At 41.5% G+C, this 15,740-nt stretch overlaps 1 protein-coding gene across 1 annotated transcript in view; it reads right to left on the bottom strand.

Moving 5' to 3' along the window:
* Positions 1 to 15,740, bottom strand: part of LAMA3 (laminin subunit alpha 3) — a 238,456-nt gene that overhangs the window by 51,256 nt on the left and 171,460 nt on the right. The window contains 4 exon segments of the mRNA XM_044295643.1: positions 96 to 202; positions 350 to 430; positions 2,358 to 2,476; positions 12,135 to 12,248. Of these exon segments, the coding sequence (XP_044151578.1) occupies positions 96 to 202; positions 350 to 430; positions 2,358 to 2,476; positions 12,135 to 12,248 (421 nt within the window).

The following is a 15,740-nucleotide window of genomic DNA, read 5'->3' as shown; positions in this document are numbered from 1 at the left end:
ATAAAGAGCAGAAAGAAATCCATCTTGTGGGCCCCAATTTCTCTAAAAAAATCAATGATGATAACGAGGAAGGAGACAATTATGGTCATTCTTACCTCCTGTCAGAGGGTCACAACTTATCAGCTGGCCATTGTTACCACAGTTACATGGTTGACACTTGCCGCCAAGCCTTAGAGGATTTCCATAATAGCCTCGTGCACATCTACACATAGGAAAGAGAAGATCTACATGTAAACATTACGTTATATACAGTGCTGGATGACACAAGTAGCTTTGGACATTTGGCTAAAGAACTAAACTAACAATGTCATGTAGTCATGTTTCCAATTAGACAAAGTTGTATACTTACTCCCCACAGTTGTACCCTGTGTATCCTGGTTTGCACAAACACCTGAGATTTCTACCACTTCCAGAACATCCAGTTGCAAAACTACAAGGAAGAATAGTATTAGCAATCTCTAGAAAGCAAAATTGTCAAGACTTTCTGTAGAATAAAGCATTGTGCATTTAGGACCATACAAGACGGATCCACTAGGTAGAGTATCTCTCACAAAGTAGATGTCTTTTTGTATAAACGGACAAATAGGGAGAAAGGCTCCTTTTACATAGGCAGACTGTCTGCCTCAAGTGAGCGCTGAAGAACTAGGTATGCTGCAGACCACCGATGATTTAATGTCCACTTGATACATGCGATTAAAGGGGTTTTCTGGGATCTTGATACTAATTACATATCCTCAGGATAGGTCATTAGTATCTGATCGTGGGGGTCCGACATCCGGGACCCCTGACAATCAGCCACTGGTGCTCCTGTGAGCGCTATTTCCTTCTCCATGCTTATTGGGCACAGCGCCGTACATTGTATAGAGGCTGTGCTTGGTATCACGCTCAGCCCCTTTGAAGTGAATGGAGCTGAGTGCGATACCAAGCACAGCCACTATACAATGTATGGCGCTGTGCTTGGTAAGCATAGAGATGGCCGCACCGGTGCCTTTTCTAACAGCTGATCGTCGGAAGTCCCAGATTTCGGACCCTCACGATCAGATACTAATGACCTATCCTGAGGATACGTCATCAGTATCAAAATCGTGGAAAATCCCTTTAAAAGACAAACCATCCTTTGCTCGTTTGATCAGTGGCCAGTTTAATGAGCCAGTTGTTGGGAATGAACAGTTTGACGAACATTTATCCCCTTGATCGACAGCCCGTGTCAAAGGACCCTAAGGCTCTGTTCACATCTTTGTCTGAGTCTTCCATCAGACATGTACATATACTAGAAATCCCCAGTGCATACTTGCAAAGGAAAGCTCCAACTTATGTCAGTGTATTGCAACAGAGTGTCATATGTCACCCATAGCTGCCAGTGTAAAAAATAAATGTAGGCCATATGGTGTATAGTTTTTGAAGCAGTTCACTGTATAGGAAAGTGCCATCTGCTGTGCTTTTCTATACAGTTAACAAAAAGTTATGCCAACTCATAGGCCAAAGAAGGCTGAAATGACACTTCTTTGGCCTCTGTCAGGTGAATGAAGTTTATGCATATGTTTGGTGTCCCAGGGCATTAGCTAAACAGACAAAAACATCATGTGAACAAAGCTTTACTAATGCTTCCCACTAGCCACCAAAAATTGGAAACCTACAGAATACCATCTACAGTATAAGAGACCTGACATGTGCTTCAACTCATTAACTAGAGACTTGATATGTTATCAGTACATAAGACCAGCACTTTAGACGCCGGTCTTAACAACCCCTATATCTGCCAGGGGATCCACCGAAGTTATGAATAGGCGCAGGCGTCTTCGTAACTTCGGCGCATTCAGAGCCAGTGTAAATGTGAGCCAGCTTCCGAGCTGTGTTATATTTAGACCATTTTCTATACCTAAAACAGGCATAGAAAAATGCTGAACTTTTCCGCCCACGCCATCCCCCTTTTTTAGACCTGGCGTGAGCGTGGAAAAGTTGCAGAGCTGCATCTGAAATACGCCAAATATAGGCGTATTTCAGGATAATAAATGATCCTCATAGTGTCCATGAAAACCAGTCCAGCTTCCTAGAGCAGGTCTTTTCTTGGTACAATATTGACAAGATCAGACAACTTTCCATTCCAGACAATAAAACTGGCGTATTATTGATGACTCATCATGAAAAGGTAGGTGACCCCATGGGCCTGGATGGAAGCCCTTTGGAGTAATACCCAGATATAGTATACATCCTAAACTAAATCGTGCAAAATAATGACTCAAGTAGTTTCATTTACTATTTAGTTAGTGAATATTTTAGACGTGTTCCACTATTCTACCAATTCTTACCAGGACATAATGAAACAATATATTCTAAAAGGCATAGGTTTAACTTACCTGTTTGAAGCTACGGGGAGAGGGCAAGGACATAAATTGCATGAGCCTTGGGTGGCAATCCCACTATATCCTTCTTTGCACAGCTCGCAGTGGTCCCCCTCTGTGTTATGTTGGCAGTTCTATGGACAGTAAGAAATGAGCATCAGTGGTGTAATGCACCTGGACACTTATATATACTACTTGTATTCATAGAAAGTTTTTACGGGCCACAAACCTACTGTTCTCCTGCATTCGTTTTGATAGATCCTATCAACTGTATATAGATATTTCTCATGAAAACTTTATCCTCACACTCCTGAGAGATCATAACCACTCATTTAAGCTATGTTTTTATTAAATTAAGCTCAAAGTCCCCTTTACACAGGCCGATGCTCTGGCAATTATCAGGAATGAAATGAATGCTCCCTATAATTGCCTGATCAATCATCTCCCCTGTATGGAGAGGAGTCATTACTACTGTGATCACTTCTCCCCTTACAGATTCATAGTCCCTGGCCAGCAAATCCCTGTTTACACAGCTGCCCAGAAACAATGTTCAGAGATGTGTGTGTGAGCTGTGGAATAAAGGACTTCAATCAGTTTACAGTGGTGAGTGCCGCCTGTTATACTTCTTTATGGACATATCAATGATCAAAGATGCTTTCACCCAATTGATGAGCATTTTCTTGTTCATTAGGTAATGAACACATTCACATAAGTGGGTAAGTAACTGGCTCAGTGACAGAAAACAGAGGGTGGTTATTAATTGTAAATACTCAGATTGGGTCACTGCCACTAGTGGGGTACCTCAGGGGTCAGTATTGGGCCCTATGCTCTTCAATATATTTATTAATGATCTTGTAGAAGGCTTGCATAGTAAAATATCAATTTTTGCAGATGACACTAAACTGTGTAAAGTAATTAACACGGAAGAGGACAGTATACTACTACAGAGGGATCTGGATAGATTGGAGGCTTGGGCAGATAAGTGGCAGATGAGGTTTAACACTGACAAATGTAAAGTTATGCACATGGGAAGGAATAATGCAAGTCACCCGTACATACTAAATGGTAAAACACTCGGTAACACTGACATGGAAAAGGATCTAGGAATTTTAATAAACAGCAAACTAAGCTGCAAAACCAGTGTCAGGCAGCTGCTGCCAAGGCAAATAAGATAATGGGTTGCATCAAAAGGGGCATAGATGCCCGTGATGAGAACATAGTCCTACCACTTTACAAATCATTAGTCAGACCACACATGGAGTACTGTGTACAGTTCTGGGCTCCAGTGAACAAAGCAGACATAGCAGAGCTGGAGAGGGTCCAGAGGAGGGCAACTAAAGTAATAACTGGAATGGGGCAACTACAGTACCCTGAAAGATTATCAAAATTAGGGTTATTCACTTTAGAAAAAAGACGACTGAGAGGAGATCTAATTAATATGTATAAATATATCAGGGGTCAGTACAGAGATCTATCCCGTCATCTATTTATTCCCAGGACGGTGACTGTGACGAGGGGACATTCTCTGCGTCTGGAGGAAAGAAGGTTTGTACACAAACATAGAAGAGGATTCTTTACGGTAAGAGCAGTGAGACTATGGAACTCTCTGCCTGAGGAGGTGGTGATGGTGAGTACAATAAAGGAATTCAAGAGGGGCCTGGATGTATTTCTGGAGTGTAATAATATTACAGGCTATAGCTACTAGAGAGGGGTCGTTGATCCAGGGAGTTATTCTGATTGCCTGATTGGAGTCGGGAAGGATTTTTTATTCCCCTAAAGTGAGGAAAATTGGCTTCTACCTCACAGGGTTTTTTTGCCTTCCTCTGGATCAACTTGCAGCATGACAGGCCGAACTGGATGGACAAATGTCTTTTTTCGGCCTTATGTACTATGTTACTATAATGGCACATTCACATAGAGAAATTATGATAAATTGGTGTTTGTACAAACATTCACTCCTGATAACTGCCCTTCTGCCCATATAGAAGAACATAAAAAAGTTTAAAAGAGCAGAGATAAAGACTACAGATCGAGCTATCAGACTAAAGGGACACAGCCTTCAACACATGTGCGAAGACACCAGCTGCAGAGAACAGTTGCAAATTTTAGATAGACTGATTAGAGAATGTTTAGTCCATAATAAGCAACATAGTAACATAATTTGTAAGGCTGAAAAAAGAAATCCGTCCATCCAGCTCAGCCTGTTATCTTGCAAGTTGATCCAGAGGAAGGCAAAAAAAAAACATAAGGTAGAAGGCAATTTTCCTAATTTTAGAGAAATAAAAATCCTTCTGGACTCCAACTGGGCAATCAGAACAACATCCTCGATCAATAACCCATCTCACCGACATTTCTGTGTGGTCTGACTAGTGATTTGTAAAGTGGCAGGACTATGTTCTCATCAAGGGCATCTATGCCCCTTTTGATATATCAGAAATCTTATTGGCCTTGACAGCCGCTGCCTGACATTGGTTTCTGTAGTTTAGTTTGCTGTTCACTAAAATTCCTAAGTCCTTTTTCATGTCAGTGTTACCCAGTGTTTTACCATTTAGTATGTCCGGGTGACTTGCATTATTCCTTCCCAAGTGCATAACCGTACATTTGTCAGTGTTAACCCTCATCTACCACTTCCCTGCCCAAACCTCCGATCTATCCAGATTCCTCTGTAGTAGTATACTGTCCTCTTCAGTGTTAATTACTTTACACAGTTTAGTGTCATCTGCAAACATTTATATTTTACTGTGCAAGCCTTCTACAAGGTCATTAATAAATATATTGAGAATAGGGCCAATACTGACCCCTGAGGTACTCCGCTAGTGACAGTGACCCAATCTGAGTGTGTACCACTAATAACCACCCTCTGTTTTCTATCATTGAGCCAGTTACTTACCCACATACAGACATTTTCTCCCAGTCCGAGCATTCTCATTTTATATACTAACTTTTTATGTATAATCCAATAATAAAAAAAAATGCATTCAACAATGTCCATAGACTCTAAAGGTGTCAGTATAACAAATTAACAACTATCCACAGGTTAGGTGAAAAGTGTTTAATTACTAAAGCCTGTATTACATTGGCAGATTAATCTGCTAAAGAGCGTTAGTAGTAACGTTTGTTAGCGATCATCTGGCAGTGTAATACTGCCTCCAATTACCCAATGAACGAGAAAACGCTTGTTCGTTGGGCAATCAAGCATGCTGAAAGATCACGATTTGCCAGCGGCAGATTGTGCTGTCTAATCAAGATCTGCTGCCAGCAAATAACTAGACAGCATGGGGACGAGCAATGGCATAACGATCGCTCCACTCCATGCTGTGGAGGAGATCGCTGCATGTAAGAGCAGTGGTCTCCTCCGCTAGTGAGCAGGTAATTGCCGGATAGGAAAGCTTTCTTCCTGACAATCGCCTGCAGAATAGGCTGGTTTATGGTGCCGTTCCCTCATTCTATATGGGACTGTCAGAGACAGCGAAGCACTCTACTCGGATAGCTCCTGTCCCACAGAGAACGAATGGAGTTGCAGCATGAAAGCATGACCATTTTTCCATTCAAACAGAGAACTGGAGATCCTCATTGTGGTGATCGGTGGGTGTCCAAACAATCAAACACATAAAACTGTGGATAGATGAAATATACCATTTATGCACAACCCCTTTATGTATTTAGATTTAAAAAAAAAAAAAAAACATCAAATGGTGTTCACCTTAAAGGGTTTGTGTCACTTCAGCAAATAGCATTTATTATGTAGAGAAAGGTAATATAAGGCACTTACTAATGTATTGTGATTGTCCATATTGCTTCCTTTGTTGGCTAGACTCATTTTCCCATCACATTATACACTGCTCGTTTCCATGGTTATGACCACCCTGAAATCCAGCAGCGGTGGCCGTGCTTGCACACTACAGAAAAAAACCCAAGCCTATGGCACTCGCATGATCCTGGCCACCAGAGAGGCAGGCAGTTTTTCCTATACTGTGCAAGCACGGCCACCGTTCATGGATTGCGGGGTGGTCATAACGATGGAAATGAGCAGCGTATAATGTGATGGTAAAATGAATCCAGCCAGCAAAGGAGGCAATATGGACAATCACAATACATTAGTAAGTGGATTGTAATAACGTTGTCTACATGATAAATGCCACTTGGTGAAGTTAGACAGCCCTTTAAGGAATGTCTACCATATTGTAAATGACTGTTGTGTTGTTTAGAAATAACCTATACAATCTGACTAAGCTATGATGGCAGGCATCACTGTAAATGTGCATTTCTGTGGATGAGACAATATACCAGGTTAAGAGGTATGTGTATTCAGTAACATGTGATATAGCTTTCTCGTATTCCCTCCATGCATTACCACATACATAGACAGCTTCCCCTGCAGTAACATGATACACCATTTATGAATATCATCTGCTCTTTATCCATTTTGAAGTTAACATGTTCCAACAGCTACATTTTATGCAATAGCAACCGACTTCATGTAACCATGATTTACCACAGTGGTAATTGCTATGTTCTTATGTACTAATGTAATGCTTGTGCTCCAGACCACATGGCAGGACTTCACTCATACTTTTCCTTTTTAAGATGTGAGGACATCCAGAATTACTGCCTGTTCTCACAGTCTGCCATTATGAGTTTGCATACTACTCCTGTAGCAGCTTGCCCTCTACATGTGTACGGCCGCTCCCTACACTGAACCCACACGTTAAAGGCACATTACCAGGAGATCTGACAGCCTCGCCATTATCGGGTACAAAACAGCCATTACCAGTGCCAATTTATAGAGGACAGAAAATGCTTCTTACAGTTCTCTCATGAGAGGATGGCTTGTGAGTTGCGCTCCCTCCCAGGCAAACAGTCACTGGCACTTTATAGGGGGCTGCCTAGGACTGAGCATACACATAAGGTGTGCCCGACTTCAGTCTAGTATAGAACCTGCTACTTGGCCGATCATATAGCAATGTATGCCCAGTCATGGGTGTCACTTCACTGCAGCAGCTGCCGGAGGGAGGCATGTGCTTAAGGGTGCATTCACATGAATGTATTCCTTAGCCACATCCGATCTGTATTTTTTACTGGTCGAATGTAGACCCATTCATTTCAATGGGGCCACAAAAAATACGGACAGCATACCGTGTGCTGTCTGCATCCGTATATGTGTCCTGCAAAAAAATATAGAACATGCAGAATGGTTGTCCCTAGAAATCACTTCTTGCTCTTTAAATAATGCATCGTACACTATATATAAAGCAAATAAACTAAGACTAACCGTTTTGACAGATGCCCTTTAATACATACACAATTTACAGCAAATGATCTGTTTCATCCTAGGAGTAAGCAATAAAAGCCAAATACATCAATAAAGCCCTTCATTCCAACACATATGAATCTACCATAGGAAATGGGCTGGGCTTGAGTTGAAAGACTTCCGGCACTTTTTTAAAGGGGTTATCCTAAATTTTTAGTTTATATCTTTCAATATTCCAAAAATAATGTTAGTATTGTGCCACCTGCCAGTGGACACACATACAAGTGATAGAGAATGAGGCAGAATGACTGTAGTTGTATTGGCTCAGCATCTCCTCTAATAATCAGCTGGCTCACTACACCAGGAATCCCTCTAAGACCCAAAGAAATGTGGGCAAGAGTTGGCATGTGTGTGCACCTTTGTACATTTACTGAGCTGGACTCAGAAAGGCTGTTCAGTAGAAACAGCAGTAGGCACCATACTAAAATGATTCCACCAATATTTGGGGATGGAAGTATTTTTAATAAGTGTACATGTAAACCGGTTATAATTATGTGCTGAATTAATATTTTTAATGGGACCAGATCGGTACCCCCGGCGATCAGCAGTTTGAAGAGAACGCAGCTCTCGTGCAAGCGCTGCATTCTCTTCACTGACTACCTGCTCACTGTCGATTTTGCAGTGGCGAGCTCTCTTCAGTTAATCGGCAGGGGTGTCGGGAGTCGGACCCCCGCCGATCAGATATTCCTGAGGATAAGTCATCAATATGCGGAAAACAGAAAACCCCATTTAAGCCCCTAGCAGATTCCTCAACAGGTTGAGGAATCTGTTGCACAGTGGAGGAAACACTCCTGCGCTGTTCATAAACTGCACTAGCATTGATAAATGTCCTCAATTCTTTTTTTTGATAAATACTGGAGCTGCTTATATGCACCAATTTCCTCATAGTTTGCCAAATTATCTTACCTTGTAAGTGCATAAAAGAGTGGCTATTTTTAGAATGAACAAACCTTGAGGTAATAGAAATGTTACACTTTGTATATCAATGTTAAAGACTGTGAAAGATAACATACAAAAGAAAACTCCTCTTGCCTGCCTGCATTCCAAAGCAAGTGGCAAGATATAATATACGGTAGCGAGCTCTGCACAATGATTTGGGTTAAAGTCCAATGAGGGAATTAATGCTGACCACATTTCTCACTTGTGCCAAATGAATTACCGAATGCAGTTTACGCCATGCTTCTGATTACTTGTTTTTATACACTTTATATTTATTGGAACTATGCAATAATAAATAATAACTTTGAATATATATATATATATATATATATATATATACACTGCCTGTCCTAAAAAAAAGTCGCCACAAAAAAAAAAAATCACACACTCTAATATTTCGTTGGACCGCCTTTGATTATGGCATGCATTCGCTGTGGCATTGTTTCGATAAGCTTCTGCAAGGTCACAAGATTTATTTCCTTCCAGTGTTGCATTCATTTTTCACCAAGGTCTTGCATTGATGATGGTAGAGTCTGACTGCTGAGCAAAGCCTTCTCCAGCACATCCCAAAGATTCTCAATGGGGTTAAGGTCTGGACTCCGTGGTGGCCAATCCATGTGTGAATATGATGTCTCATGCTCCATGAACTACTCTTTCACAATTTGAGCCCGATGAATCCTGGCATTGTCATCTTGGAATATGCCCGTGCCATCAGGGAAGAACAAATCCATTGATGGAATTACCTGGTCATTCAGTATGTTCAGGTAGTCAGCGGACCTCATTCTTGGAGCACATACTGTTGCTGAACCTAGACCTGAACAACTGCAGCAACCCCAGATCATAGCACTGCCCCCACAGGCTTGTACAGTAGTCACTAGGCATGATGTGTGCATCACTCCATCTGCCTCTCTTCTAACCCCGATGCGCCCATCACTCTGGACTCTGCGACCACATGACCTTCTTCCATTGCGCCAGAGTAATAGTAATACCCTTTTTAGTTTTAGTTTTATCAAGACACGCCCCAACATCTGCTGGTCATGATAGGTGTGCGGATAGTTTCTTTCTCAGATATGTCCTTATTTTTAAGGATTTGTAAAATTCTTCTTTCTCTATATGATACACTAGAGGATAGATCTGAGAAGTTGTAATATTTAATTTTGGAGGCACGATAGATAGGGTCGACATTGGAATTTAAATCTTTTTCATTGAGTCAGCAGAAAAATTGTTGCAAACACATTCTCTCCAACAACATACTGTAGTGATTATATATATATATATATATATATATACACACATCAAAAGTAGGGCAGCACTCCTTTGCCAACTGTAAAGTGGGTGCCAGCGGTAACCCCTCGATTCTGGGTGGTAGACAAGTCGCAAAAATCCAATAAGTGCTGTGGATTTTTGCGACATATATATATGTATATATATATATATATATATATATATATATATCTATATCTATATAGGATTTTACTGTTATTAAATAAGTTTGGAGCAATGGATGAGCAAGTAAAAGTCTTTTAAATTAAAAATACCTGTAAATTTGTGTTCAATCCTGGGAGATGAGACCATTGCATGTGGAACACTGTGGCTTCATAATACTTTTTTTCAAAGAAGTTGAGGAAGAATGGGGTGGTTTTTAGCAAATCCCCCCCTCCCCCCACTTGGCCGACCTGTAATGATAAGCCCACTTACCTGGTTTCCCACTCCTTCTCCTCCAGGCTTGTAATGCTCAGCTTGCCTCCGTTGCTGTAAACATCCAGTTTGACATCGCTGTGGCCAATCACTGGCCCACTTCCCTTACATCATGACAAATGGTCACATGACGCAAGGGGATTAGGATGTTTACAGGGAGATCAGCGGAGCAGCCAAGGCCTAGAAGAGAAGGAGCAGGGAGCCAGCACTGGGAAGCAGGTAAGTCACCTTCCCTTTATAGGTTCGGCCAAGTGGGGTGTTCAAACCCCTCTTCAGTCTTGTACAACCCCTTTATGTCAGGTAAACCCAATCCGCCTTATTTGCTATGCAATGTCATTTAAAAAAAAAAAAGCTATTCTAGTGTGTTTTTGGAGGACAAAATCAATTTAGAAAGTTTAGAATTTATTAGTGTAAAAATATAATTTGGTATAAAAACAGATAAAGTGGGGAAGTAAGGGTACTTTCACACTAGCGTTAGAAGAATCAGAACTGCCTGCCGGATCCCGAAATCTGTATGCAAACGGATATCATTTGTTTCCGGATCTGTCTAACAAATGCATTGCAATACCGGATCTGTCTCTCCGGTGTCATCCGGAAAACCGGATCTGGCATTTATCTTTTTCACAGATTTAAAGATCTGCGCATGCGCAGACTGGGAAACTGGATTCGTTTTTCCAGAACACTTGGTACCGGATCCGGCAGTAATACATTTCAATGGAAATTAATGCCAGATCCGGCATTCCGGCAAGTCTTCCGGAATTTTGGCCGGAGAAAATACCGCAGCATGCTGCAGTATTTTTTTCCGGGCAAATACCGTAAAAGGGACTGAACTGAAGACATTCTGGTGCATACTGAACAGATTGTTTTCCATTCAGAATGCATTGGGACAAAACGGAAGCGTCTTTTTCTAGTATTAAGCCCCTATGATGGAACTCAATACCGGAAAACTTTAACGCTAGTGTTAAAGTACCCTAATATAGAAGGATAAGCATTTTGTACATGGTGATTTTACCAAGCCACGAAGATTGAAATTTAGGTTTCAATATCTTTTTGTATCTGGGTAAATGATGGTTTGTAATTGCATTCTGTAAATAAATTGGAAGTAAAGGGTAGCTCTATCCCACATAAGGAACAAATCTATCTCTCCATATAAAAAGGAATTTGAAATCTCACGCAGTAATGACATCAGAAGCGCTTGCACTGTACATACAGGTAGCCTGATGCCCACTGCAGATAAGCCATGGAAAGATTACTAGATGTAACTGCGCAAGTTTTCCAGTGCAGAGAAGCTGATGTAGCGGGCAGAAGGGAGTGCATGTTGTGCCGTTACAGAAGGGGGGGGCGGAGTTATCATTGCAAGGGGAAGTAATGGCACAAAGTGAGGAGGTGGTCTGGGGCTCTGAGGGGGGGGGGGCGGACTTGGGCTCTTGGAGAATTTTGTCTTGGGCTTTTTGAACAATTGATAAAACCTTGATAAACACTTTGAAACTCATTTGCAAATCGATAAAAGCTCATTTTCTAGGGGAGGAAAACATAGATAAACATAAGAAAGGTATGGTTGGAATGATGTTGGAGGGCACTACAGTGACAGATTCCCTTTAAAGGAGCACTCCCATGTCAGCCAGAGTTATAACATAGCATATGTTCCTCTTTGGAGGAAAAACAGTAACTAATACTTTTAAAGTTACTCAGAAATCCAAGCACAGAGAATAAAAAAGGAAAACACTAGTGACTTGCTTGTCTGGTGAGATTTTCAAGCTACTCATGGGCAGCAATATCTCAGAGACCTTGTGTAGCGAAAGATAAAAAGTCTAGGTGTTGGAAGGCCATGGAATAGAACTTACTATGCATATTCCAGATCCATCATGGCATCGTGTGGAGTGCCCATTGCAACTGCAAGGGACACATCTTCCTAGGTACAGCCCTTTATTCTCACGGTAATGGCCGGGTGCACACTCCTGTGAAAAGAAATGATTGACATATGAGACTCTGCATATCCAACATACAATATATAGTCCAGTATACTGCTGTTAATTATTTAATCAATATAAGAAAGCATCCCCCCATGTACTTTATTCTTTGGGTTCAGACAGATGCCTGTTCTTATAACAGTAACTCAGACCCACAGAACAGTTCCATTTTCTAGCATCTTTACCACTTATGAAACACCCAGTGGACTGTGCGCGGTGGCATTGGTGAGAGGGGCATCGTCTTCTCCTAACAAGGGAAGCATTCTGAGTCTTGAATTTAAATACTGGTTTTCCTACAAGTCTGAATTGGAAAAATGATCTTTTGTATCTACCATATATGAATTTATTAGATTGGTTGCATTGTATTATTATGCTTTTGGCATACAGTTTTTTCTCTTTTCCGTTGATATGTCATTTCCGGTCTTTTCACTATGGGTTCACTTGGTTTTTACAATAACTTGGTTTCCGCATGACTACATGCTATGATTAAGCACGAACATGTGTGAAATGCGTAGGTGTCTTGGGACCTCTTTTTTAATACACCGATTTGTTGTTTGTTTTTACTATTTGAAATAATTTGGATTAGATAGCCCCCAAATACATTAGACTTGGCAGATCCAGGCAGAAATGAACGGCCTTCTTGACTTTTACTGTCATCTGCCATCTATTTTCGACTAAAGTGGTTATTTTTTACCGCCATATATGTCCTTTATTTTCAAAGTTACAAGTGTGGCCCATTTCAAGATGCTCTAAAATCCCAAATGTCCAAATACTGTGTCAGTCTGATAAGTGAGAATTTCTTCAAAGAACTGGACTTTGTGTATAGAGGTGCACCACTTTGAGGCCATAACAATAAAAGGGTGCACAGATTGGAGATATACATAGGCCCTGGTGTCCCAGGAACGTCTAAAGGTTTTACTGCTACATATGACAGCTACTGAATTTGCAAGCAACTTTCAATTTTTCTGTGAGTCATACTGAAGGCCACCAAATGTGTCTACCTGGAAGCTACAGCTGCTTTTACACTATGAAACCTCATAAGGGACAGATCACAGAAGACAACCAAGAATGGGATCAAGGTTCTGATTAATGTGTCCTTTGTATTTTTGGGAATAGTAGCAACTTATATAGAGAAACATGTAACAATAGTTGTTGGGACGGTCTCCCTTGCAGTGAATTAAAGCTTCTTAATACATAATGCACATAATACAGAGTCCAGGTGCTGCCTTATAATACACTGATGAAATGAATGGAGCCATCCTGAGGACATGCCCTCACTTGCAGAACTCTGGCAGATCCTCAGCCACCAGTGGGATCTACAGGTCCTGACAGACTCAGCAGCTAGACTATTAATACACAGATATAGGCTCTCCTATTTTATAGAAGCACATTACATACAGGCAGGACAATCTGAAACTACAAGCCGCAGTTGTTGCTGTATTATAACAGGAATTACCGTAGTTGACTTGGATGATGCTATCACATAATTCTCCTTATTGAGCTGATTAAATAAGCAAATGCCATTAACAAAGGTATAACTATAATTCATAGGGCCCCATAGAAAAATAAGATGGGCCCCCTACCATTAAGGGAGCATTCACACAACCGTGTGAAGCCCGTGCCCGTATTCCGGACCGCATTTGCAGATTCACAATACACGGGCACCGTTCCGTGTGCATTCCGCATCACGGATGCGGACCCATTCATTTCAATGGGTCTGCAAATCCGGAGATGCGGAACGGAAGCACTGAACGGAACCTTACGGAAGTTCCGTGTTTCCGCACCGCAAAAAGATAGAGCTTGGAACGGAGGGATCGCGGACAAGTGAATGGGGCCGCGATCCCTATATGGCTGCCACACGGCAGGTGCCCGTGCTTAGCAGACCGCAATTTGCGGTCCACAGCACGGGCACGGGATTCACCCGGTCGTGTGAATGCTCCCTTAGTGTAAGAAAGCTAAAACAACAGTGTAAGTGGCAATAGTTAAAGGTAAGTGTAGTCTAATAGCACCATGTATCAGAAAACCCACATGATAGCAAAAAGCAACCACAAAAAGGTGCAATGTTCTTGAACCTCATTGGCACCCCCAACCTTTGGGTCCCATAGCCATCACTATACATCCCTGATTGTTAATGTCATGTATGAATAGAGGAGTCAGAATCCATATTATTCATAGTTATAAAGATGTCCTAGAAGCATGAGAATAAAATATATTGTGTACAGATTTGAATGCAGTACTGAAGAAAGTAATATTAATAATGTAATTCTGTAATCACTACAATCCTCCTCCTCCTCCTAACGAAGAATACATTTCCATGATATATTTCTAGTCTCATTCCTGATTGATGCTTATACTCACATTGTTTGCTTGTCTATCCAATACATTCTGTTGTTGATTGATCCTAAGGGGCATCTGCAGGAACTCTACCCTCTGCTGCGTGCCAAGTGCCCCACACAGCGCCAAGGCGGTTGAGAAGATCAGCAGGTAAATCATTTTCCTGTCGAGTAATATTAAAGCTCCTAGTCCTCCGGCTGCAATGCACTCTACGGTAAGATATCCTCTGTATATTAGTGTGCGCCCATTCTTCACGGTGCAGGGCTTGCTTTACAAATCTGTCACCCACCTTGTCAAATCCTTCTTATACTGCAGCCCTTCTGACTCAGGTATCCAGGCTTGCTACAGGGGACGCAGGGTACTGAGCTACGCCCCACCTCTCAAACCGCTGCATGAGTCATATTGTGTAATAAATATGAGTGGCCCCAAGGGCTGACAGTTTAGAATATTGCAGCGTATCTAAGGTGTGTCTGATAACACTTCGCCTCCACCTCGTAAGACTCAGACATTTCTAGACCACTACTATGGTAAATCTCAGCCTGAGTAATGCTGCAGACAAATAGAATGTATGTGTGATGGATCAGTCAGAGGTGCCACAGCTTCCTTTGGGCTACATATTTTAGCATAGCACAGTTATAGAAGAGCTAGTTACAGCATTTTAAGAAGCAAGCCCCTACTTGCAGCAATCCTAATTATTCCCCATTCTGAGTATTAGCCTTTTTGATTAACCTGTTCAATTCTGTGGAGTATTTGACAATTAAACTACACAGTATAAGGGTCCATTCACACGTCCGTTGTTTCTTTCCTGATCTGTTCCGTTTTTTGTGGAACAGATCTGGACCAGATCTGTACCCATTCATTTTCAATTGGTCCTGAAAAAAAATCAGACATTGTGCTGTCCGATTTTTTTCAGGACCCATGGAAAATGAATGGGTCCAGATCTGTTCTGCAAAAAACGGAACAGATCAGGAAAGAAACAATGGACGTGTGAATGGACGCTAAGAGAAACAATAAAAAGTATACACCATAAGGAACATAGGGGGTGGCGAGTTGTTGACTTTGTTCAAGTTATATAAAAACCAAAGCTGGGTGTAAACATCACTGATCCTACATAGGTGGTCGCTCAGCTTTCTACAGAATGATGAA

This window comes from Bufo gargarizans, chromosome 5 (assembly GCF_014858855.1).
Source record: "Bufo gargarizans isolate SCDJY-AF-19 chromosome 5, ASM1485885v1, whole genome shotgun sequence".
NCBI lineage: Eukaryota > Metazoa > Chordata > Amphibia > Anura > Bufonidae > Bufo > Bufo gargarizans.
The sequence above is the reverse complement of the archived record's forward strand: the minus strand, read 5'-3'. Positions and strand labels throughout refer to the sequence as shown.